At 43.1% G+C, this 26,847-nt stretch overlaps 1 protein-coding gene across 3 annotated transcripts in view; it reads left to right on the top strand.

Annotated features, from left to right (window-relative positions):
- pnpla6 (patatin-like phospholipase domain containing 6) overlaps positions 1–26,635 on the top strand; it is a 37,832-nt gene extending 11,197 nt beyond the window's left edge. For 2 of the 3 annotated variants that reach the window (XM_078278830.1, XM_078278839.1), the window contains exons 10-36: positions 423–551; positions 664–744; positions 921–1,056; positions 1,274–1,348; positions 5,322–5,419; positions 6,011–6,190; positions 7,559–7,636; positions 8,128–8,333; positions 8,838–8,969; positions 9,212–9,335; positions 10,131–10,244; positions 10,320–10,395; positions 10,482–10,631; positions 10,865–10,928; positions 11,241–11,409; positions 11,570–11,752; positions 11,858–11,976; positions 12,355–12,511; positions 12,714–12,830; positions 12,995–13,064; positions 19,934–20,050; positions 22,008–22,156; positions 22,338–22,490; positions 23,568–23,684; positions 23,801–23,882; positions 24,105–24,250; positions 24,992–26,635. In XM_078278830.1, the coding sequence (XP_078134956.1) occupies positions 423–551; positions 664–744; positions 921–1,056; positions 1,274–1,348; positions 5,322–5,419; positions 6,011–6,190; positions 7,559–7,636; positions 8,128–8,333; positions 8,838–8,969; positions 9,212–9,335; positions 10,131–10,244; positions 10,320–10,395; positions 10,482–10,631; positions 10,865–10,928; positions 11,241–11,409; positions 11,570–11,752; positions 11,858–11,976; positions 12,355–12,511; positions 12,714–12,830; positions 12,995–13,064; positions 19,934–20,050; positions 22,008–22,156; positions 22,338–22,490; positions 23,568–23,684; positions 23,801–23,882; positions 24,105–24,250; positions 24,992–25,066 (3,297 nt within the window). In that variant the 3' untranslated portion in view covers positions 25,067–26,635. Of the gene's footprint in view, positions 1–422; positions 552–663; positions 745–920; positions 1,057–1,273; positions 1,349–5,321; positions 5,420–6,010; positions 6,191–7,558; positions 7,637–8,127; positions 8,334–8,837; positions 8,970–9,211; positions 9,336–10,130; positions 10,245–10,319; positions 10,396–10,481; positions 10,632–10,864; positions 10,929–11,240; positions 11,410–11,569; positions 11,753–11,857; positions 11,977–12,354; positions 12,512–12,713; positions 12,831–12,994; positions 13,065–16,247; positions 19,530–19,933; positions 20,051–22,007; positions 22,157–22,337; positions 22,491–23,567; positions 23,685–23,800; positions 23,883–24,104; positions 24,251–24,991 lie in introns of those variants that run through there. The other variant, XM_078278848.1, reaches the window with a different exon arrangement.
- Positions 26,636–26,847: the final 212 nt, after the last annotated feature.

The raw sequence follows: 26,847 nt of genomic DNA, 5'->3' as shown, positions 1-26,847 counted from the left end.
TATGTCACACCCACTTCTTGTTACACACACAAATCTGCACAGATAAGTGTGCTTCACACCTGTACACATACATATTCACATTTTCTGGAATGACATGCAGTCCTGGTTATCAGTGTGTTGGCCACCCTACCAATTTGCTTCCTCCTTACATCATTCACATTCAGCTGACTCACCCAACCTTCTTCACTGGCATACCTGTGACTCATACATTGATCTGTAGTTGTAATTCAGGCAATGTAATCCTGTAATAAACTGGATGGAGTACTGGAGTATGATGTCAATGCCCATCTTAAATGAAGAGGGTTAAAATGATAACCACAAAGATAAAATTTTTTTAATTAGACTAAAAACATCATTACTATAAGAACTGTTGAGAAAAAGTGAACATTTTCTGAAGTATTCTGTCGGATCTTTGTGTCCAGGGCCACCAGAAGCCTTACAGAACTGTGTCGGCACGGGCTGCAGAGGTTTCCACTGTTCTCCGTTTACCCGTAGAGGCCTTCCTCTCTATATTTGAGAAGTACCCTGAAAGCCTGGTGAGGGTAGTACAGGTGAGTTGCATGTGTAATTATGTTGATTATTTTTTCCCTCTACTGTTGGCTTCAACAGTGGTCTGACAGTTTACATGTATGGGAAATGACTCACTGCCTGTTATCTGTTCAGATTATCATGGTTCGTCTCCAAAGAGTGACAGTCCTAGCCCTGCACAACTATCTGGGGCTCACCAATGAGCTTTTCAGCCATGTGAGTTTATCGCACGCACGCACACAAACATACACACACAGCACAGTACACCAGACAGTCCCATGCTAACATCTGTTGATGATGATGGTTTGGCATTTATCAGGAATTCTGCATCATTAGCTCAGTACACATGCTGTTTTTATTATTTGAGTTGCTAAATGGCTCTTGTCCTAAAGGAGATGCAGCCCTCGCGTCTGCCACCTCTGTCTCCCCACCCAACCCGCACCAGTCCCATCCGGCATGGCAAACGTTTTGGCAGCCTGACCGTTACAGAGGAGCATCGGGAAGCTGCCATTAAGGGTGAAGATACAGGTAAGGAGAAAAGCCTAGAAGGATTGTAATAGGATGATAAAATGTTTGTAAATTAATTAACTCTGTGAAGTTCTGCTAAATTCAAGAGATTGAGTAAATCTTAAATATTTTTTTGTTTCCATCAAAGCTTAAATATATTTCTTGACTCTACATTTTCCTCCAATTTTGTATTTGGATTTCTAATAAATGCTTCATCTGTGGTTTCCTGTATGTACAGGAGGAGAACAAGGGAAGGATGGAGCAACAGTGCCAACTCTTAGCAGGACCATCTCCATGCCTGCGGACATTGCTGGTGAGGGACTTCTCTCCTGTTCAGAGATAGTTTTCTTGAGGTTCTTTGGTTTACCAATAAACACGATATGTTTTAACTGTACGATGTGCTATTTTGAGAAAGTACTTGTGTAGAAACATTGTTGAGATGCCTGAGGAAAAGGGTCAGAGTGTGTGCTGGTTTCAGCAAACAGTGTTGTGTCTGTGAGGTCTGGACCCAAGAGCGGACACCGACTAGAGGTTAGAGGTAGTAACAGGTCTTTAATGAATGCTCAGCTGAACAGAAATGTTGCAACAAAAGGTAGGTGGAAATCCAGATGGTAGGAGGAGTGTAGGTAGGCAAGGCAGGCACGACACACAGGGCTGGTGGAGTAGCAGGTAGCGTAGGTGACGTCAACAACAATGACTGCGCACAGAGAGACAACACAGTGTTAACACAAGGATAACTTCAACAACAAAAGGTTCACTAGAATACTAGAAGTTTGGCCGAGAGTATGTGACCACGTGAGAGACTGAAACAAACTGCCGCTGGCTGCCTGGATCTCAGGAGTACTTGTGCTGGAGCTTGATTAGGAGATCACTTGCAGCTGCGCTGGAGAGCCAGGTGCCCTGGAGAAAGCAATGCCTGCGCGCACACACACAGGACCCCCCCCCCAACGAACGCCTACAGGCATTCTACCCGGCTTGTCCCGATTAAAAATCCCGGATGAGGTCCGGGTCCAAAATGAAGCTCCGCAGCACCCAGGACCGCTCCTCCGGCCCATAACCCTCCCAGTCCACCAGGAATTGGAAACCCCGGCCCCGACGGCGAACATCCATGACCCCGTCGCACAGTGAATGCCGGATGGCCATCCACGAGCCGGGGGAGTCGGCCGGAGGGCTCAGAGGACATGCAGAGACTTGCTTGAGAAGGGACACATGAAACACGGGTGCACATTCATGGACGACGACGGTGGCAACTGAAGTTTCATCACAGAGGGATTGATCACTTTATCAATAACAAAAAGGTCCCACATACCGGGGTGCAAGTTTCTGGGACTCCACCTGCAGCGGGAGATCATGGGACGACAACCACACCTCCTGGCCCGGTGTATACGTGTGTGCAGGCATGCGATGACGGTCCGCTAGGCGCTGATTCCGAGCAGCCGTCCGCACCAAGGCAGCCTGAACCTCTCTCATGCACACCGGCACCGTCGGATGTTCTCCTGCACAGACGGGACAGCCACCTCCCACTCCTGCTCAGGGAAAAGGGGAGGTTGGTAACCCAGCATCGCCATGAATGGGGACATACCCGTAGCAGCGCTGGACAGAGAGTTGTGCGCGTATTCCACCCAGGCTAGTTGTGCGGACCAGGATGCTGGATTACGTGCCGTAACACACTGCAGAGCCGACTCCAAATCCAGATTCGCCCACTCCGTCTGGCCGTTATTTTGAGGATGATATCCTGAAGAGAGGCTAGCACAGGCACCCAAGGCGGTACAGAAAGCCCTCCAAACCTGGGATGAAAACTGTGGGCCCCCGATCCGAAACGATGTCCTGAGGAATGCCATGCAATCTAAAACATGTTGAACTAACAGCTCAGCAGTCTCTAGCGCAGAAGGTAGCTTAGCCAGGGGATGAAGTGTACGACCTTAGAAAATCTGTCCACAACAGTCAAAATGACAGCGTTACCTTCTGACTTTCCACGATGTGGGACCATGGTCTACTGGGAACAGGAAGGGGTCGCAACAGGCCCGCCGGAGGCTGGTGAGAGGATTTTCTACAGGCGCAGACGGAGCAGGCCATCACGAAGGCTCAGTCATCTGCAGACATCATGGGCCACCAGAAACGCCGACGCAGGAAGGAGAGGGTGTGGTGGAAACCAGGATGACAGGTGAGTCTGGAAGAATGACCCCATTGGAGGACTTGGGACCTGACGGGATCGGGCACAAACAACAAGTAGGTGAAGCAGTTACTGGGGCAGGATGAGTCCCTTACCACCGCCTCGATGTCCCAGGAAGCTGCGGCCACCACACAGGCGGGAGGCAAGATGATATCTGGCTCGAAGATGGGTTTCTCTGATCCAAACTGGCAGGAGAGAGCGTCCGGCATAGTGTTGCGGGAGCCAGGTCTATATGTCAGAGTGAAATTGAATCTTCCAAGAAACAGGGCCCACCGACCTTGGCGGGAATTCAGTCGTTTGGCTGAACGGAGATAAGCCAAGTTCCTGTGATCAGTCCATACCAGGAATGGCTGCTCCACTCCCTCCAGCCAATGTCTCCACTCCTCCAGTGCCAACACCACTGCCAGTAACTCATGATTCCCCACATCGTAGTTGCGTTCAGCAGGCGACAGGCGCCGGGAGAAAAAGGCGCAGGGATGCAACTTGTTGTCCTGAGGGGACCGCTGTGAGAGAACAGCTCCCACTCCAGTGTCCGAGGCGTCCACCTCCACGATAAACTGAAGAGATGAATCTGGGTGGATTAACACAGGAGCAGAAGAAAAGAATTTCTTGAGCGTAGTGAATGCCGTGTGTACCTTACGACCCCAGGTAAAGGGGACAGAGGGAGAGGTGAGTTGGGTGAGTGGGGCAGCAACCTTACTGTAATCACGGATGAACCGACGATAAAAGTTGGCAAACCCAAGGAACCACTAGAGCTGCTTCCGGGGGCGAGCGGTAGCAGGCGTCGGCCACTCAGTCACTGCCTTGATCTTATTGGGATCCATTCTCAGCTGTCCCTGCTCCGTAACGAAACCCAGGAAACTCACAGAAGGAGCATGAAATTCACACTTCTCAAAGCTGTCTTCCACTCATCCCCAGCTCGGATGCGGATGAGATGGTAGGCATTTCTCAGGTCTAATTTGGTGAAAACATTAGCTCGGTTCAGGGGCTCAAAAGCAGGATCAATGAGGGGAAGAGAGTATTTATTCTTCACAGTTATCTCATTTAAGTCGTGATAGTCAATACAGGGCCACAGAGTCGAGTCCTTCTTTTTGACAAAGAAAAAAACAGCGCCCACAGGGGAGGAGGAGGGACGGCTAAGACCAGCAGCTAACAAGTCAGTGATATATTCCTCCATGGATTCTCTCTCAGGCTTAGAGAGATTGTACAACCGTCGAGAGGGAAGTGGAGCACCAGGTAGGCTCTCAATAGCACAATCATATGGCCGGTGTGGGGGCAGGGATAGTGCTTTCTGTTTGTTGAAAACGTCACCTATGTCATAATAAACGGAGGGCACTCGAGTGAGATCTGGGGGCTCAGATAGCTGGGTACTAGGGGCTTGGCTGGGGTGTCGACTGCAGGTATTGCGAGTGACAAAAAATGCTCCAACTAGCTATAGAGCGTGTAGACCAGTCAATGTTTGGATTGTGTAGTTTTAACCAAGTCTGGCCTAACACAACAGGGGAATGAGGTGAGGGAATGACCAAAAATGTAATTACCTCACGATGGTTGCCGGACAGAAGGAGGTTGAAGGGTGCTGTGATGTGGGTGATGCGTGCTAACAAGTGTCCATCCAGAGCGTTGACATCCTTGGGATTTGGGAGGAGTTCCACAGGCAGACTAGCCATAGTCACTAGAGAGGAATCGATGAACCTGTCATCTACACCGGAGTCCACTAGAGCCATCACAGAGACAGTCCTTCCCAAACCCAGAATGGAAGCTTCCAGCTGCATATGGTTATGAGGGAAAGGGGCAGGAACGGCAGTGTGGCTCACCAGGATCCCTCCTCTCCCTGGTGAGCCGGGCGTTTAACTGGAGCTTGATTAGGAGATCACTTGCAGCTGCGCTGGAGAGCCAGGTGCCCTGGAGAAAGCAATGCCTGCCCACACACACACACACACACACACACACACACACACACACACACACACACACACACACACACACCAAAAATGCCTGAGTCACGGATAGGCCATGACATACAGGTCCTGAAACCAGAGTTAGATGTATGTCTTTAACCTAACAAAAGCAGAATGTTGATTAAAGACTGAATATCCATTTTTTGTCCATGCAGGTATGCAGAAAAGTCTTAGATCAGACTTTGACATGGCTTACGAAAGAGGACGGATCTCTGTCTCTGCAGAGGATGGCAACACTCCTGTGTTTACTAGGGTCAGTGCAATGCAGACTCTTAAATTAAATAAGGTTGACTAAATTCATCTCCTGACATACGATTGGGTAATTGCACCAGCAGCTACAGTTGTGTTTCAGAACGACTAAAAGTCTGCTACAGGGCATTAATAACAACAACAACAACAACAACGTAATCCAGGATATTACATGTATTAAGTGCCCAAAATATTTAAAAGTGTCTCTCTGAGGCTACTAAAATGATTTTCTTTCTTGATTAAAAACAGAGATGTCTTACTAGAAATGCTCTCGGCTGTGTGATAGTAAAATATCTGTATTGTTCCAAAACATGATGTCGGATTTGAACATGTAAACGGGAATTGTTCAGTACATCAGAAACACAGCTACGTATATGATATTATCCAACACTTCAGATTGTAAGCTAAAGTCTTAATCATCTCATCATGATAATAATGTAATTCTTAGTTTTTGTAGGGGCAGATCTTATATTTGTAAGTCCTAGTTTAGATTGAGACTCATCAAACCTTTTCTTGTGTGTGTGTGTGTGTGTGTGTGTGTGTGTGTGTGTGTGTGTGTGTGTGTGTGTGTGTGTGTGTGTGTGTACCATTACAGTCTGTATGCCAGGACCAGCGGGAGAGGAGGGTTACAGTAGATGAGGTTCCCTCAGGGATCTATCTGTATCCGGAGGAAGAGTCGGGAGTGGACAATATCTCCACACCTGTGTCCAGTCGATCCAATGCTGCTTTGTTTGAGGAAGCTCAGAAAGAGATTCTCAAACTCATGAAGATTGAGGTTTGTTTAAGTGTGTCTTTATGTTATTATTTAGTGGTATCACACTGCACTAAAGTAGTATGCCACAGACACTATTTAAAGAGAAACACAATAAAGCATAACTTTCCATGTGCTATTTTACACAACCTGAAGAGTATACATTTTTAGCATTGTAATCAAACCCACAGAGACTGTAAATGAAAGCATATCATCAACAAGCATGACTCTAGACACTTTCCAAAATCAACACATTCATCACACTGGTTGCAAAACCTAGAGGATAAGAATTAAAATACCAATTGACTGCAAGATAATTTAAGGCATAAAGTACCATGGTACTAGATGTTTTCTATATGATGTATATAAGTGATGTTATCAGATGTGTTTATATCATCACATTAGTTAAGATACTTTTTTGGGCATTTTAGGCCTTTATTTGTATAGTACAGCTGAAGATATGAAGGGGAGAGAGAGAAGGGGAACGACATGCAGCAAAGGGCCACAGGTCGGAGTCAAACCCGCGGCCACTGCGTAGAGGAGTAAACCTCTATATATGGGAGCACGCTTCACCAAGTGAGCTGCCCAGGCGCCCTCACATTAGTTTTTTGTGCATTTTTTTTAGCTGAAGTTAAGTGGGATCCAGTGCAGTTCTCTCCCAATCATCATATATACTGTAGGACCAAATTCACATGGATTAAGAAATAATAGGCTCATTATATTATTTTTTTTGCATGGATGAACACATTGTGCACAGTGCATTGTTGTAAATCCCCCTGGAGCATCTGCTGACAGATTATGGTGTGAGGAACTGGGCCTGGTCTATAGATGGGTGTCAAGCCACAGTGCTGAGATGTGAGCTGTTCCTGTGTGTTTGCTAATATATCAGTCCTTCCAGAAAAATGCAGAGTTTTTTTGTAATTGTTGCGGGCAAAAATCCTTGATTATGCGGCACGTTTTCTTAAAAGATGCGATGGAATATGGGGGATATTTATGCAATTTTATGCGATGAAATTGTGGGAACTTGCAAAAATTGCGGGAACTTGCAAAAACTGCGGTTTCGTCAGGGCTTCATCGCGGGGTTTGCAGCTTTTCAACACTTCAATGCTACATCCATGCAGATTGAATTCTAAAGCAGCTTTCAGCACAAGACTAAATCTAGAAAGGAAGTTTTATACAAGCGTGTGAGGCAATATGTGGTTAACCCTCTCTGTGTGTCTCTGAGTAGGTATTGCTACACTTAATATTTCAAAACATTATGGTGGTGTAACGTGATAAAAGTAGTAGAATGAAGACAATTCGTCCATAGTGTTCCTCCACTTTGACTTTTTTATTACAGCTTGACCTGAGTGTTTGACTTTGTTTTTGTTTTGTTTTTGTTTTTAAATCCAGGACCCATCCTTGTTAAATGGGAAAGTGACTCTGCACCATGCAAAAGCTGGAGCTGTCTTAGCCAGACAGGGAGATCAGGTACTTAACACAAGACATACTCTGACCACTTTTTTGAAAACTTGTAATAGGCTGATCTGTCTGCCTTTAGCTGTTTGCTGCCCTACAAAGGCAGAGTGCAGCAACTACAGAAGCAGTGAAGTTTAGAATAAAAAAATGAAAACTGTATAACAGATAGAAAAGTTGTAATGTCTTTTTAGACTAATTATTTTACCTCAAAAATCATTGCCTTAAAACCTGTGTAATACATAAAAAATCTGATTATTAGATTATCCTTATTTTATAATTCATAATAAATATAAATACATTTTATAATATCCTTTATTTTGATAATTTTCAGTTGATAGTTTATATGCATTAAATGTATTACTCTGTTTGCTACCTGTCTGTCCATATGTTATTTTTTATTTTTTTTATATTTTGTTTATGAATGTGTCAGATAACACAGCAAAGTTCTTGTTATCCTCCCCTGTTTCAGTTTTCTCCATCTCTTTCTCATTTCACTCTTTTAGGATGTGAGTCTGCACTTCGTCCTGTCTGGTTGTCTGCACGTCTACCAGCGGATGATTGACAAGCAGGAAGCCGTCTGCTTGTTTGTGACCCACCCGGGGGAGATGGTGGGCCAGCTCGCTGTGCTCACTGGAGAGCCCCTCATCTTCACCATCAAGGCTGTCCGAGACTGTACTTACCTCAAGATCTCAAAGTCAGATTTCTACGAGTGAGTTGATCGCCTTGAATGTGTGGACAAACAAGAATGACCAGTATTTTTTAAAGGGTGCTTAAAAGTTTCAATTTCTAATTGAAGCTTTCTATGTAGGTTGATTGATTTGATTTTTGATTTCACTTTATTATCAGAACATTTTATACATATATATATAAAAAATAAAATATACATTTGTCTTTCGTCTCAAGATGTACACTGTTTCACATAAATACAAAACACAGCATTTAAGACCAAACAACAAAACCATGTCAGACATTACAGAATGTGGATGCAGTGCAAACAATTGAATTACTCGCTTTTACATTCAGTGTTTGACCCAGGTGCACTAAGGCCTACTTAGAACCCTTCCATCATTTTTTATTATTTTCCATAATCTTCCATAATTGCTTGAACCATTCTAATTTTGCTATATACCAACTGCTTACAAACAATGTAAATAAATACTGTATAGCCGGTATTGCTTATGTCTGGGTCTGTGCTGTATGCTGCCCCCTGCAGGATCATGAGGGAGCAGCCCAGTGTGGTGCTGAGTGCTGCTCACACGGTGGCCGTCCGCATGTCCCCTTTTGTCAGGCAGATGGACTTTGCTATTGACTGGATGGCTGTGGAGGCTGGCAGAGCCCTCTACAGGTATAACAAATATTTAGCTTCCTTGTGCAAACTTCTTGTTCATTGCCCTGGTTTAAAAACCCGGGCAATGAACTGCAGTTCCAATGCAGTTCCAATGAGACAACCTATAGGGGGACCAAAGCTGGAAAAGTTGCATAGTATGCCTTTAACATCACATCTATTGCTCATTGTATTCATTAACAGTTTTTTTGTTGTTGTAATGGCTACTGTAATATCTATGTTTTTTTTCTTCACATATACAGACAGGAAGACCAGTCAGACTGCACCTACATTGTTCTGAATGGACGTCTACGTTCAGTCATCCGCAAGACAAATGGCAAAAAAGAACTAGTTGGGGAATACGGCAGAGGCGACCTCATCGGGGTGGTGAGAACAAGTCTTTTCCTATCAGTTGCAGTCTCATTCTGCCTGCATGTAAAATAATCTTTAGTTATTAAAATTAAATATGGAGCTGAAGTGTTTTTTCAGAAGCACAAACAGACATACTGTACTGATGTACTGTATAAGGTATACTTTCTGATATTTTTGAACCATTCTGATTGAAATAACAAACCCAATCATGTTGCGTGAAATGTTGATCAATTATTTATCACTATTGTTACCTACTTAGTATTATTATTATACAGTGCTAAGCATAATTGAATACACCCATGCTAAAGATTGGCATGGTTTTATTTCAGTTACTCTAATAGCTGGTTTGATTTGCATTGAGAGATGATTTTATGGAAAGTACCCGATGCCAATCTCTAGGTATGGTGAAGGGTATGTGATGATGTGGGGCTGTTTTAATTCCAAAGGCCAAGGGAACTTTATCAGGATGCATAGTATCCTGGATCCATGAAATAACTGGCCTTTAAAAATAAACATCTGCCTGCCTCTATGGGAATTTAACATAGGGGTGTACTGACTTATGACGTATTGTAAGGAAGAACATTTATTTATTTACAATACATTATTCATTCACAAAGAAAATTGGGGTCCTTAAAAGTTGGATTTTTCCTCATTTTTTAATTAAGGCATTAAGATCAATTTCCAAAAGATGACTTTTTTTATTGTTCTTTTTAGTCAACTTTAGCATGGGTGTATTCACTTATGCTTAACACTGTATAATATACAATTTAGTTCTGAAGCATGTCATGGTCGACTTCCCTCATACTTTAGGTGGAGGCCTTGACCAGACAGCCAAGAGCCACCACCGTCCACGCTGTGAGAGACACGGAGCTGGTCAAACTGCCCGAGGGAACACTCAACAACATCAAAAGACGATATCCCCAGGTCAGTGAATTTGTCTTCAACTGGTTGTGGTTCTGTGTACGGCTGAAATGGTACTGATGCTTGATGTCTGTTCAGGTGGTGACGAGGTTGATCCACTTGTTAGGCCAGAAGATTCTGGGAAACCTGCAGCAGGGTCGCGGGCCCTTCTCAGGTAAGGTGATGATTAGGAGCATTTAATGTGCACATAAACATACATACATACATACTCCATTTACACACTGTTGTTCTGTCTTCCAGGGTCAGCCCTGGGTCTGCCCAGCGTGACAGCCAGTACTGATGTCACCAACCCTGCCAGCAACCTCTCCACTGTGGCTGTCCTGCCTGTATGTGACGAGGTGCCTATCAATGCATTCAACATGGAGCTCAGTCATGCCCTCAGTGCCATTGGTAGGCCCACACAATATTTAATTTTGTCCACAGCCTTTTTTTTTTATCTGGGTTTGCTAGATTTTTGTTTTTGTTTAGTTCCTGCTTATATCAGAAGTATACATTACTTACAAGTATGATACAGTGAAACAGTTTAGAATACACATGGACGTGGAAGTTTTACATTATTACTGTTCTTTGTATTCATACATTTTATACTGCCTCTGCTGTCTGTCTCTGTTTGCCACTTGCAGGGCCCACTCTGCTGTTAACCAGCGAAATAATCAAAGAGCGACTGGGCGCCTGTGCTTTGGACTGGTCAGTCAAACTATGAGAAAAACGTCTCAGTTCTTAGTCTCATCACAAAAGCTTTCCAACTGCACATTTTTGTCTCACTCCCTCCCCAGTTTTAAGTTAGTCTATATAAAAGTATATATACTTTTTCATTTCCAGTCACTATATCTACCAATTTTTTCTTCCTGCCTTTTTCCTATCACATATTTTTTGGTCCTCTGTTATGTTAACCCCCTCTTATTTTCCATTCCTCTCAATCACTGTCAGTGTCTGTTTTTGGTGATTTTAAACAATAAAATTATAACCTCATCCCTGCTTTTCTCCTCTATCTATCAGTATCCATGAGTACCGTCTCTCCGGCTGGCTGGCCCAGCAGGAGGACATCAATCGGATTGTCCTGTACCAGACTGACAACAGCATGACCCCGTGGACTCAACGCTGCATCCGCCAGGCTGACTGCATCCTCATCGTCGGCCTGGGGGACCAGGAACCTGCCCTTGGAGAGGTATGTGTGTGTGTCTAGGACAGGAATGTGTGTGTGTGTGTGTGTGTGTGTGTGGGGGGATTCTGGTAACAAACCTTTCAAATATGATTAACTCCCATTTACGCTCTCTGTCTCTTTTCTAACTCTTGTCTCCGTTCTCTTCTCTCCTCTCCTGCTCCAGTTGGAGCAGATGCTGGAGAACACAGCAGTTCGGGCTCTGAAACAGCTGGTCCTTCTGCACAAAGAGGATGGGCCGGGCCCCTCCAGGACGGTCGAGTGGCTCAACATGCGTAGCTGGTGCTCCGGGCATCTCCATCTCAAGTGTCCCCGCAGGGTCTTCTCCAGACGCAGCCCCAGCAAAATAGTATGAAGCAAACTTAATAATATTTGCCAAACTGGTATAGCTAAATGTCAATGGAAAATAGCTGCTTTGACTCTGTTTACATGTGCATGTTCTATGTTTTTGCAGAGGGATGTATATGAGAAGGTGTTTGAGAAAACGGCAGACAGGCACAGTGATTTCTCTCGGCTGGCCCGAGTCCTGACAGGAAACAGCATCGCCGTGGTGCTGGGAGGAGGTGGAGCCAGGTGAGCAGGGCTGTCCAAAGAGGGCTGAGCCACAGCTATCTGTACAGACTTGTGGAGAGAACAGGTGGCGTCTTACAAGTCTTGATGTTTTGTAATATCAACAATGCAGTCTACCCACCTGACATTAATATTATTCAATGTGTCAGCAGCCCTAAACTCCCCTTCCTGTTAATATTATGTAAGGTAATGCAGGGAAGGATTTTGTAATGTCAAAATTACATCTTATCACCCATCTTATCAAACTAAATTCTGATGACGAAAAAGTACTCTTTCATACCACATTTTTTTACCACTCTGTACCTTGTGCAGCTTACAACATATGAAGTAATCTTAAGTGTACCTGACTGTTGTTGAACATGTTTGTTTTCCCTCATGCAGAGGCTGCTCTCATGTGGGTGTGATCAAAGCTATGGAGGAAGCAGGGATTCCTATTGACATAGTGGGTGGGACCTCAATCGGCTCATTCATTGGCGCGCTGTACGCTGAGGAGAGGAGTGCCGTCAGAACCAAACAGAGAGCAAGAGAGTGGTCCAAGGTAGAGCACACATCTAGAACCATTATTCAGTCATTTCTGTCTAAGATGACATTTTGCTCTTGAAATGAAAAAAGGTTTAATCTTACCCAGCAGCCTTCAATTCAATGTCTTTCAATGTTTTAAAAAGCTTGCGCTTTCAAACAAGAATAGGTAATTAACAAAAGACTTGCATCCAATTTCTCTGTATTTTGTTGTTCAACAGGCAATGAACTCAGTATTCAAGACAGTCCTGGACCTGACCTATCCCATCACCTCCATGTTCTCGGGTTCTGCCTTCAACACTAGCATCTATAAAGTGTTCCAGGACAAGCAAGCTGAGGTGAGGGATCGCGGTACAAAGTCGTTTTTCAAGTTCAAAGATAATTTTTTTCTTTCTCTCGCTGCAGTAAGGTCTGCCAGAATACAAGAGGGTCATGTGTTTAAAGCAGTCACTAGGAAAATAAAATACAATTTATGACACTGAAATACTTTCTGTGCCCCCAGGACCTTTGGCTGCCATACTTCAACGTCACCACTGACATCACAGCCTCTGCCATGCGTGTTCACCAGGATGGTAAGTGACAGCTGAGCTCGATAGTGTTTTAAGCCCCCAACATCGACTTCAAGGCAGCGCTGCGACCGTTGACTTCAAGGCACCTAACCCTAACCTGAACCTTAACCCTAACCATTGCCTAATCCTAGTGCCTCCCAGGCAGCGCTGCCTGGAAGGTGACATTGGGGGCTTAAAACACCAAACACCGACAGCTGAGCTGAATGCAGGGACCACCACATATTATATCACTATTGTGATCGGCTAGATGTTGTTTTTTCACCTTCGATAAGCTCAAGACAGTACTTTTGTACATTGCGGTAGTTTTACAGTGTTTGTTAGTACAGTACATTATTTCATAGCTTCAGATGAGCACACATAAATGTAAACACACATCACATCATACACAATAAAGGACATGAGTAATTGCTTAAGTCAACATTTAACACAGCTCGAACAATAATACTGCTCCGCATGACAGAGAACTGATGTGTTAAATTGGCATTGTCATCAATTCAGGTTTCAAAAGTAATTAAGCAGTGAGTAGCAATCAGTCAGAAGTAAAATGGCCCAGTAACTAAAGCTATTACCTATGTGATTATATTGGCATGCTGTTGAACTCAGTTGATTTCAGAAGTCACTTTAGGTCCTGTAGCATTTTTTTTTAAAATCTTTCCATGAATATTATATTAGTAGGCACAGCTTGGGTCAATATATAAAAATGTAACTGGCTTATGCATCATCTGGAGTGACAGGACTGCATGCCCTCAGATTCATGGTTAAAGGCGGTATACTCCAAACTAAATTGAAGTTGGTGTGTTTTCAAACTGCTGTTGATTATGCCACTTTGAGCAAATGCCAAAGTAGTTATTACAACTCTAGATGTGTTTGTGTAAAAGTTTCTTGCTGGATGTAGACCATTTTAAGTTCCTTACCACAAAACGTGATCCACTTGCGGGATTGCTCCTGTGCCGCCGGAAATTCCGCGTGACATCACTCTTTTCGGGCGGATTTCCGTTACCTTGCGCTTTTTTGTGTTGTAATCACTCCGGTGGATTTATGGTTAACTGCTCCTCAGATCTCTGCAGGGTAAATCCAGACAGCTAGCTAGACTATTTGTCCAATCTGAGTTTTCTGTTGCATGACTAAAACAACCTTTAAACGTACATGTTCCACCCAAACAAGTTCCTTCCCGAGGCTATTTTGCAGCGGCACTGTGGCTCCGTCCGGCGCTTAGTACCGCCCAAGACGATTGGTTTGATTGATATAAAGAAATGCCAATAAACCAGAGCACGTTTTTCTCCCATCCCGGAATGCTGTGTGGACTAGCCAGACCCTCCTTCGCAGCGCTGTGGAGAAAGGTCTGGCAATGTGAGACTATAATAATTCTGAAACACAAGGCTCAGAGAACATTTTGTAAAGAAATCCAGGTGAAATGACCCAAATAAGTTTGAGTGCCAGCCTGCATACATTGCAGCCATCAAAGCGAAATGCATTGCTTCATTTTAGTCACAAACACAGTATTTTGCCTCCATAAACATGCCAGTTTTAATCTTGTTTGGAGTGTGCCACGGCCAAGGGCTTAGATTGTTATTTCACTAAATATGTACAAAAGAAAACACTGTGTAGATGTTTCTGTGCTTGTGTCTGTATTTACTGAAATAATGGCAAATGTGACTTGCGTTAAAGAAAATGCACCATAACTAACATTAGCCAAAGCAGATCTAGCCTGAAAGGACCTACCATCAACTTCGCAAATCCAGTGTGCCATTTTCTACACCATGTAACTTTTTGACATAATCAGTGTAATGCTACCTTTTGAAATTGCAGCATTGTGCATCAAAATAAGACATTGCTAGTTCCATTGTAAAGGCAATGTTTTGAATTATTATAATTTAGGCTGATTACTGGATTTGAGGGGTTTGCTTATGTTTGCATCCTGGCATGTGTATGAATTAACTGTTGGCATGAAGCCTTTTCCTTTCTCTGTCTCATTGTTCCCATCATCTGCCTCTCTCACTTTTACTGCACTAGTTTCTTCCCTTTTCATTTCTTTTTTTCCTTTTGTTTCTCTTTCTTTCTTTCTTTCTTTCATTTTTCTAATCTTTCACCATCTTGCCGACGGTTTCTATATCTTGATTTTCTTTTCTGTCTCTATTAAACTTCTCTTCCTTCTTTCTTTTCATACACTAAATTGATAAATCTGTAGATATTTCATATTTTTTTGTTCATCACATCCGTTTCTAAATCTCCCAGATTATGCCCTATAGTTATCCCTGACGCCAGGTCTTTCTGCACATAGAGAGACATCACAGAGCTGCTCATAGGTTATGTCATAGGCATAATAACTGTGTAGCTAGTCGCTGACCCCCAAATTCTGATTCCTCTCCTGCTGTATGTCTGTGTCAACATGTAGGATCCAGAACACTCCACTCTGCTTTTCCCTCATTGCTCCTTAATGACATCCTACGCTGCTTCCCTCACTCATCACCATTCTGTGCTTTATGTAGTTTTTCTGGTGTGCTTTGTCAAACATCGCTAGCGTGGTGCTACTCTAAATATGTCACTTTGGCTCCAGTCATTGTACGCCGTTTTGATGGGTGTAAGATACAAATGGTCATAAGTTTGCATTTATCAAGTGAGAAAAACTACCAAGACTTAACAGCAAAACAGCCAAACAGCACTTCTTGGACGGCCTCTATCGACAGACCCTCTCTCTCCTCTCTGCCTGTCTTCCTCCCACCCTGCTCGTCGGACCAGTCATCTAACAACGCTAATACTATTTTTTTATACTATTTAGTAATTGTGTTTGTTTTTGTTTTATTATGTTTTTGTGTTGATATTTTGGTATCTTGTCATCATTCTGAACAAAGTATATTATTCTTATGCTTTTATTTGAAATTGGCCTCGTACTAGAATGTACTGCATTTGGTTAGAAGCCGTAGGCATAAGTAAATAATTTTGTTGACATTGTATTCCCCCTCCTCTCTGTCCTGCTCCTTGCAGCCTCTTGCACTCTTCTTCTCTATGTTGCGGGCATTTCTTTCTCTCCATGTCTTCCTCTCTCCCTCCTTCTTCTTCTCTTTTTCAGCTTTCTTCTCTCTCTCTGTACTCTCTCTGTCTTTCTCGCTCTCTTTTTCCATCTGTGATGTTGAGTCCGGCCCATATTTGATGTGTTCCTCCTTCTCCATCTCCATTTCCCGACAGGTTGCGTCTGGCGATATGTTAGAGCCAGCGCCTCCTACACCCCCTATTTACCTCCCCTGTGCGACCCCAAGGATGGCCACTTGCTTGTGGATGGTTGCTATGTTAACAATGTCCCAGGTCAGATTTTAAACACCCGCTCACCAAAACCTCCTCCCCCATCCCCTAAGTCAACAATCAACCACTCGGCTACCCTCCTCCTCTTTCTTGTCCTCTCCCTCCCAAGTTCTCACTCGTAACTAACCCCACCCTGACCAGGTGGACATTGGGAGCCCATGGTTTGGAAGGAAAGAATAAATCCACTATATGTCTTAGGATTGAGCCAACCAGTGCCTCATTTTTCACTGGCCATATATCTATAACTCCAATTGGCTTTTTGATTCACACACACAGCACGCTTTCTTCAGTTAGCTTGGCGCCACCTCTGAATATAACCGCTGACTGGCTTTCTAAGTAGATGTGAGGTTTTGCCCATGCATGTCTGGACATCTATGGGTCATAGAGAGACGAATGATGGTCTGGCTTCTTCTGGCCCCCTATGTATATTTGATACACTTTTACATTCTCCTTTTTTAACTATAAAGTTCTGGATGTGTCTTGTAAACACTGATGTCTTAATGCACAACTCTACTGGCTTATTTTGATAAATTTTTACAAAAATGCAGTTACTAACTTGCAGGTAGCTCCGCTTGCCTGATATAAAACAAACGAAAATCAAAAAGTGGTTTTGATTTAGCTGGATTTTCAGTGTGAGATCAGGTGTAGAGACCAGACAGTACTGCGTGCTTCGTTTCAATGAAATCTGATAGTGTTAGAGGTGACATTTACTGGAGATAGTGAATGGCTGCACCGTGTCAACATCACATCTGTCTGTTTTTGTGGATCATTGTGCGTTTTGGTGGGCCTAAATGTGTCTGTCTTTTGGACAGCTTGTTCCCCTTGTTTCCCATGAGAAGGTCCTTGTGAAATTGCTACTGTTTCATTTCAGTCACCTCTACCCAGAGATGGGGACTCGAGTCTGAGACTCGGACTCGAGTCGCACTTAAGTCGCACAAACAGCTGACTTCAGACTTGACTCAGACTCGACCCAAAAGACTTCAGACTCGGCAACAACATGTTTTCATGCAATTATTGCTTTTTAAATCTAAATGTATTCATGTATTTCTATTTTCTTTTATTGCCGCATATACGTTGGGGAAAAGTATGACGAGCTGTATGTCCCCTGCCCTTTGCCATAATGTGCAACGTAACGCATGCGTTATGCCTTATGTGCACGCACTCACACATAAAAATACATTGACGATGGCGACACCAAGTCCTCCCGGAGTTGTGCCTTTTGTCATTAGTTTTGCTTTCAATAACTTGGTAAACAGAGGCAGTAAGCTAACAGCTACATGCAAGGTGTGTGGCACCAAGATAAATGATGCCGGATCAACAACGTCGAACTTCATCAGGCATCTCAAAACACACCCAGATAGGTCAGTCACTCACACGCTAAGAAAGTGAAACATTACATTTAGCATATATCGTCACAGGTAACAAGCTAACCATCGCAAAGTTTTGTGCTAATGCTGGGAACAAGCACATTGTATCTTTATAGTTAGTGGTTGCTGAGGCTCAGACATCCATGGCGCACAGGAGCCGGGACGCACGGATCCATCTCCCCAGGAACAAATGCTGTGCTGGGTGGGCAAACTCATGTAATGCGTAATTGATCCCGTGGATGATTTGTAGGCTATTAAGTGAACAAGGTGTACCCGGTCCACCAAACACTGGGCCGTCTTGACTGTCTTAATTCTGCACATATTTCTGTTACTGTAGTCCTATTTACTATTTCATTATTTCATCCATGCGTGGCGCAGCGGATCCGTGCGCACTGTCACCTGCCGTGGATACGCTGGCCTCACTAACCTCTCCAACACTTAGAAAATAAATAAATTGCATTAGATCAGTGAGTTCAAACTGCTTATTGTGCGTAATTTGGACTGACACTGAGATGCATGTTGTTCTGTAACTGGTCCTGCCACTATTCTCTTGATTTCCACTTCGACATTAGATTTTTTTGAGTGAAAGAGACGTTACATTTAGCATATATCACCACAGGTAACAAGCTAACCATCGCAAAGTGTTGTGCTAATGCTGGGAACAGGCACATTGTATCTTTATAATTGTATCCATATAATGTGACAGGCAGCTTTAGGTTAATATTTCACCAGGTCAGAGGGCTAGAGGGATGTGTTAAGTAGACCCCATAAAGTGACCCCACAACTGATTTTAATACTGTACTGTCTGGATGGTAGCTACAGGACATGTTTTGAATTCATAAGATTTAACAATACAGTGTTAGGGACAGATCAGATGGACAGAGACTTGAGACTTGACTTGGACTCGTGGGAAAAGACTTGAGACTTGACTTGAACTTGCCCCTCAAAGACTTGAGACTTGACTTGGACTCGAGCTCAAAGACTTGAGACTTGACTTGGACTTCCAAAAAATGACTTGTGAACATCTCTGCCTCTACCTACAGCAACATGTCCAGTCTCTCCTACGCAGCACCTCTACCTTGGCTTTGCTTGCTTCATTACACAATCAATATATTTCTTTGAAATCTATATTGATGGCATGTATTACCTTCTTTTGGGTTTTTTTTAAATATGTTTTATCATTATTCAGAAATGTGTGTTCTGGATCCTGCTGTTGCCCATTGTAGCTCCTGTACAAGTGGAATAAAGCCCTTAAGTTACAATACACCTAGGGCAAACAAATGGAAAGCTGTTAGTGGTAGTGATTCCCTTAAAGTTGAATTTCAGCATTCACATATACTCTACGCATAGCTGCGACTCCGCTTTCTCTGTGGTGCTCTTTATCCTTCCAACCCATGCAGCACCAGTCCTGCTCCTGCCCCCTGCTGGCACTGAGCTGGACTGCAGGACTGGGCAGGCTGGGTGCTTCCCTGCCATGTTCACGATGAAGGATCTCCAAACATTGTCACAACATCTGCCGCTGCTCTTGCTCTGACATATAGACAATTAAAGTAGGTCCATTGCAATATTCTCTACTTCTTCTCAACAGGTTATCATGGTTCGTTTCAGCTTAAATATACACTATCTGTGGATTTTGCTTTAGAAAGGAGCAAACTCAAATGATCTTATACTGTAAAGCGCTGTTGTTGGGACACAGTTTGGAGATTCAAACAGCCTCTATCATGGTTGCCATTTACTTTTTTACCTTGCAACCCCAAGGATGGCCACTTGCTTGTGGATGGTTGCTATGTTAACAATGTCCCAGGTCAGATTTTAAACACCTGCTCACCAAAAAACAGCAAAACATTTGAGCAAATTAAAATGATCAAATACTGTAAAGTGCTGTTGTTGGGACACTGTTTGGAGATTCAAACAGCCTTGCTGCTCTGTCATTGTTGCCATTTACTTTTTTACCTTATGCACAAGTCACACAGGGTCTCTGCGCAAGGTAATGGGGTTTGCAGTGGTGTACAACAGAGTGTAAAGGTGGGCAGAACCACAGTCCTAGCCTTTGCAGGGAGTCGGCAACATTCCTTTGTCCGATCTCCCTCTGATGTTGGGATTGCGTTCTGTGTCGACACTAACCTGAAACGTATAGCAAAAATTATTGAGATGTTATCCCCCCCCCCCCCTTCCTCCTCCCTCCTTCCCTCCCTGGTGTGTCAGGCTCTCTGTGGCGCTATGTGCGGGCGAGCATGACCCTCTCGGGGTACCTGCCGCCTCTCTGCGACCCCAAAGACGGCAACTTGCTAATGGACGGTGGCTACATCAACAACCTGCCAGGCAAGTAGAGGTGGTGCCCCCCCCCCCACCCACCAACACACAACCTTTAATGTCCACCAAACTCCTGTCCCCCAGAGGAGGGGGGAGGTGGAGTGAGGGACAGGGATGGTTGTTATGAGGGGTTTTAATCAAGTTGTTTATAGGCTGGGTAAGTACAGACGTGGGCTTGTCTTAATGCTGGTAAAGGGAAGTGATGTGGTAGTGGAGGAGTGTGCTGAGTTTTCCCTGTCTGAATATTGGAGCCAGTTCAAACCATCAATTAAGACAAATTTAGTTTTCATCACCCACATTTAAAAAACAAACATAAAAACTGAGTGAGCTCAGTGAGTAAACAATCTCCGACTCTGAAATATTCTGTATTACTAGATGGGGAAAATTCAGCATTTAGACTTATATCAAGAGTGGATTCAAGTGTATATAATGTCAGGGTTACACTTCAACTACTGTAAGAAATACCACAATGAAGAGGGGAATGTGGTATTTGTCTGTCAAACAGCCCGGTGTCAGAAAGGTATAGAATTAAAAATGGGCGGAGGAATTACCACTAGTATCAAATTTAACGCTAAAAAAAAAGATTTTCAAGTTCCTGATATTAAAACCATAGCGTGATTTTGCTATTTTTTTATACCATAAGACACCAGTCTGCTTTAAGATTAAAAGTCTGGTTCCCCTCATGTCGAAATGAGCACTTTTCTGTAGAGCTGGGCAATAATCAACAATATAATTGTTTATTGACTTTCAGCAGAATCATACTGTGGTGATATGATCATATCATTTTATTATTCTGTTGTCCAATTAATGACACCAAGCAAATTATAATTTAAAACAAACGGAATTATACTTACAGAATTATTATACTATAAGGCAAAGCACTGCAACCAGTTCTGCTTTCAACTTCAGTTTGATTATTTTCTATGGGATTATGCATACATTTGTCATATTGTCAAATGATTGATATCGGCAATTAGCCTTCTTAATATTGTGGTAATGGTTTTAACCCAGCCCTACAAGTATTGTTCATTATACTAAAGCTTAGTTTTAAAATCAGTATTTGGTTCTGTTTCGACCAGAGGAAAAATGAGTCTGCAGACTATTAAATACGTCCTCATTACCTGAAAGCATTTTAAAAATGCGGCAGAAAAAAATTACACTTTCTTGTAATGTTTACAGAACTAAGACATGTTTAGCTCTCATTATGGTGCGCAGATAAAAACTCCCCCGAGTCTGTCTCTGTGTATGATCAAGTATGTACTCAGTACTGATGAAACCACCATATTTCACAAAGCTCTGAACTGAGCTATTGTAATTCTCTACTTGGTATGGAGAATCATGTGTTCTTATGTCCCAAGCGATACTCATTCTTGAGGTTCGTGAAATATGGTGCTTTCAGGGCTCAAAGATTGATCCAACTAAAGAGAGCCTTGTAAAATCAACATCCTTTATTTGTGACTGATTCTTTCTCTGTCTTCTCTCTGAAGAGTTTGTGCTTGATCAGCTGTATTTGTAGTTGTTTTTGGCACTCTGAATCAGTGCGTTGTGCTTGTGGGATGTCTTTCTGTTTTTCTGTCTTTGCATAGGCTAAACACCACAAAAATGCTCACTGCATGAATGCGCTTTTTAACACTACCAAGTCAATGAGCCTTGTGCTCGTTGGCTAGTAAAATATTTTTTATTTTTTGTTTTTTAAATCGCAGTGTTTTCTGTCACCAATTGGCCATAAATCCTCTGGAGTGTGTCTGACAACTTGAAAAAAAAAGATATTTTTGTGGTGTAAGTCTGTTTGAACATTGGGGTTCCTCAAATGAAGGTTTAAAGCAGCAGATATTATCCTGAAACAAGCTTAATAACACAGGATCCATTGTCTTACCATCTCTGCTGCTGGATTTCGTCGTGCTGTGTTTGTACGTCTGCGTGTATGTGTGTGTGAATGCTGGTGAATGTGCTGCACGTCCAACAGCGGACATTGCAAGGAACATGGGCGCCAGAACAGTCATTGCCATCGACGTGGGTAGCCAAGATGAGACAGACCTCTGTAACTATGGTGACAGCCTGTCTGGCTGGTGGTTGCTGTGGAAACGGATCAATCCCTGGGCAGAGAAAGTAAAGGTACAGTTGGCAGCAGGCACTGGTAACGATGGGTGACTCAGCATCTTAAAATTTAGAGCAGTACATTTGAGTTTTTAATCAAAATGTAGCAGTGGGGATTTTAAGCCTGCAGATTAAGAAATATTTCTGTTGGTGTTAGCCGTGAAGTCTGGTAGCATTATTACACCACCCTCTTTCGCAGGTGCCAGACATGGCAGAGATCCAGTCTCGGTTGGCCTATGTGTCTTGTGTGCGGCAGTTAGAGGTCGTAAAGAAGAGTGCTTACTGCGAGTACATCAGACCGCCCATCGACCGCTTCAAGACTATGGACTTCGGCAAGTTTGACGAGATCTATGTGAGTTACTTCATGTCTTATTGTTTTTATTAATTTGGAGATATCCTGCATTTGCAAACATTACACGTTAATTGTGATGCCTTGATTTAATTACAGCAACAAATGAGAGCACAGTCAATTTCCCGCTCAATGGTGTTTTAAGCCCCCAACGTCTCCTTCCAGGCAGCGCTGTGACCGTTGACTTTAAGGCACCTAACCCTAACCATAACCATTGCCTAATCCTAGTGCCTTCCAGGCAGCGCTTCCTGAAAGGAGACGTTGGGGGCTTAAAACACCGATAAACCAAGTTCCCCTCCGTTTCATACTAGTTGTAATGATGGTGGTTAGTGTTAACCTTATTGTAGTCTCGCATAGCAGACCTTCCTCCACAGAGCTGTGGAGGAGGGTCTGGCGAGTCCACATAGCATTCCGGGATGGGAGAAAAACGTGCTCTGGTTTATTGGCATTTCTTTAAACCAATCACAATCGTCTTGGGCGGTGCTAAGTGCCGAGCGGAGCCACGGGAAGGAACTTGTTTTGGCGGAACGTGTACGTTCAAAAGTTGTTTAAGTCGTGCAACAGAAAACGAACATCCGAAAACGGACATTTTTACAATGTCCTAGAATTGTAAAAAGCTGTCTCATGTATCATTATGAACTACTGTGCAGTTGTCTGGTGTCTGACAAGCCTTCCAACTCATGGATCTGTCACTCAAACAGATCCGTACTGTATAGTAGCGTCTTACCGGTGCCTGAAACAACTAGGCTCTGTTTAAGGTGTGAATGCCTGGTAAGAAGAACAATCAGCTCTAACTGTGTTCCTGTTGCACTTCCTTTTCCCTGTTCATTAAATAATCCATTTGATAGTCACAAAATCCAGCCCAGCGGCACATCTGAAATACAGTTTTAAAGAAGTATAGATGATTGATACTGTAAATGTTAAAATGCAACAAACTGCACATTTTAACATAGATGTACCAAATAAACTAAAAGAAAATACATAATAACCTTTTCAGAGTTACAGCAACGCATTTCCTTAAAAAAAGCTGCCTACTTGCTTTATTAGAAGTACCTAGTATTTCTGTTTAAACTACTTCAGGATGTGGGCTACCAGCACGGAAAGTTGCTGTTTACTGGCTGGGCGCGAGGCGACATTATCGAGAACATGCTGAAGGACCACCGTTCAGCCGACTACAACGACAGCAAGAGAACTGACGTGAGAATAGCACACACACCACAAATGATATGTAATGTGGTTGATGTATAACTACATACATGTTTACCATCTAAGTTATATACCTCAGTTTATAATGATAATTTCTTGTCTCATAGTCCGGCACAGGAGCTGACTTCACTGACCTTGCGGAGATTGTTTCCAGGATAGAGCCAGTCCAAAGCTACGTAGCTGCAGAAGGTAAAAGATCACTCATGTAAAAAAAGGTTCTTGTTACAGCAGTCTCCTCCTATAGATGTACAGTTTTCCTTCAAGATCATATCGGATTTAATCAGTGTAATAAATAAGGGGTCATACCTTTCACCTGGTCTGTTTCTTTGAAATACAGTAGGAGGAGTCCCCGGTATTTTATGGGTGGGTCAATCACACAATAAATTCTCTCCTCTAAATCTTTCCATTCAGCGGAGGAGTCAGACTGTCTGACGGAGTACGAGGAAGACGGGATGGACACAGTGAGAGAGGAGGAGGGGGAGGAAGAGGAGGAGGAGGCAGAGGACCCTGAGGACCACTCCCCTGGAGATTGGGGCCAGAATGGAGTCTTTCAGACTGTAAGCACACGCAGAAAACAGGATCCATATTAAATACAGTTTCTAATTCATTGTTATTATAACATTTTGTCAGTTAGTTTCTCCTATCAGTTACATTCATTTAGTCATGGCGGGCCACAGACTCGTTTTAGTGCCACAGTGAACTGGCCTCTTGTTTCCCTGCAGTGAGGTTTACAGATTTTACATTTGGGGAAAAAAGAGAGCGCTGGTATCGGGTCTGTGAAATATCGGTATTGACAGATATCCTGAGTTGAGATATCGGAATCGGTATAGAAGAAGTCGGATTGGTGCATGCCTACATAAAAGAATCTAAACAATACACGCGCACTGGTATCTCGTTCCTAATTTTTCTTTTATTCTACATCATGACACGACCACATTTGTTGTTGAAACATTATCACGTCCTTTTAGAATAAAAGAACAATTGGGAACGAGAAATTAGTCTGCAGGTGTCTTTTCGTCTTACTTCTTTTGCTGCTATACCAGTAGCAGGGCTACAGACTTAAGATTGGTCCTGATGGTGGTACATGAGGAAAAGCAGCCATGACGATCAAAAGGTTTAATCGATGTGTAAATATATATCTGTTTAATACCTTGTGTACAGAGATGACATTTTGGTTGCTTGAGGGTGACACCAGAGGAACCTTAAATTTTCAGCTGTACAACTGAAAACATCTCTCTCTCTCTCTCTCTCTCTCTCTCTCTCTCTCTCTCTCTCTCTCTCTCTCTCTCTCTGTGTAGGACGAGGAGAAATCTGTGAGACAACGTAGGAAACTGACAAGTGACTCCAACACCTCCGAAGTCTCTGACTGTTGACAGAGGGCCATGGAGGAGTAGAGGGAGTTTAAACAAGACCAAGGGCCAAATTACGGGTCCATAAACTGTCAAGGCGAGAAACATGGACGCCACGCTCAGCTCCTGCGACTTCTGAAACATACGGATTTAGTTTTTCTGCAGGAAATCGCCGTTCATGCCCTAAATTGTTGAACCTTCTTTGCATCAAGTGGCTTCCTCCTCGCACTCACACTGGCTTCATCGGTTCACCGTCAAAAATGAATAAGGTGGTTTATATGGTTTTGAATAAGAACGGTCTTTTAAATGTTTACCCCACCCAGCGGTTTCTCTCATCACTTTCACACCCAACTGACACATTGCCAGAATCCCTGCCTGCCAACTCCCAAACCTGCCAAAACTGGGACTCCCCTAGCAACGTACACAACAAAAAAGGGACACTCTCCTGTTTCTCAGTTTCAAGTTGTCTGTGTCTCTGAATCTGTACGTGTGTCCGTACATCTTCGTTGCACTCCATTTTTGACGTTTTTACCCAATTACATGGCCCTTTAATTTCTTGTGTGCGCTTGTTCGGATGAGTGTGTATACGTTGCCTGTGTGTTAGGATGACAGTTTGCTGTGATTTTTTTTTTTTTAAATAATAGCAGGACACTGAAAAGAAAAGTAAGAAATACATACAATTGAGCTGTAGTTAGTAATAGTAACTTTAGCATTAGTAGGGAGTCAGGAAGGGGAAGCTGTAGGAGGAATAGATGTTCATGTAGAAGCCAAAGTAGACTAACAGAGCAGAACGAGAATTGATTCAAATTAGGAGACATTTAAAGAGAAAGACGCGTTAATGAATGTAAAAACGTTTTGAAATAAAGTAGGAAGATAAAAGTGCGTGGATGGAAGAAAAGAGATGGACCACTGAGTAAAGTGTTACTTTAATTTATTTAACATTCACCGAGAATAGAGTAGAGGGAGCTTGATTCACTGTAGGTAGACTAAATTGAACAAAGGATGGGAAAAATGTGTAATGTAAATGAATTAAGGGTGAATGAGATGAGTTCAGTGAGTGGATGACATTGTGTCTGCGTATGTGAAATGTAGTGTTTCAGCTGTTTACGTTTGAGATGATGCCAGAAAAAGACGATGCCTTTTCAACCAGTGTTCGATCCACTCACAGTGACTGTGGAGAAGAGCGCGCTCATTTGACTACACACTAAACAAACCGGTGTGTGCCCGCCTCTGCTTGCAGGAGGTCACACATACAGTACTCATGGTTCCTGCATATGGTGGACAATAAGGTGTGTATGAGGGTGTTTCTGAGACTGTACAGCAATGAAAATCTTTAAAACCTAGCCAACAAATTATTGTCGGATAATACGCAGAAACCCTGAGTACTTTTTAACTTCAAATGTGCAGAAATTCACCTGATGCAAGTGTTAACATTTAATTAACATGGACCTATTGTAGATTGTAACAGGAGTATATTATAATATACACAAAGATATTTGTAAGTTGATGCTTTGCTGCAAAACAAGGGAACTTACACCTAAACAAAAAAAGGGTTTCTTCTTTTAAAATTAAAGTTTTATTTATACGTGTTAACTACTGGCTTTTTAAAAAGGGTTTTCTTTTTGGGGCTTTTCCCTTTATTATATAGTGACAGTGGATAGACAGGAAAGAAGGGGGCAAGAGATGGGGGATGACACACAGCTAAGGACAGCAGGTCAGATTCAAACCCGCGCCGCTGCAGGACTCAGCCTACATGGGGCGAACGCTCTTACTGGGTGAGCTAGAGGCCGCCCCTTTTCTATTCT

This window comes from Sander vitreus, chromosome 2, assembly GCF_031162955.1.
Source record: "Sander vitreus isolate 19-12246 chromosome 2, sanVit1, whole genome shotgun sequence".
Classification (NCBI taxonomy): Eukaryota; Metazoa; Chordata; class Actinopteri; order Perciformes; family Percidae; genus Sander; species Sander vitreus.
This window is presented reverse-complemented; position numbering and strand designations above follow the sequence as displayed.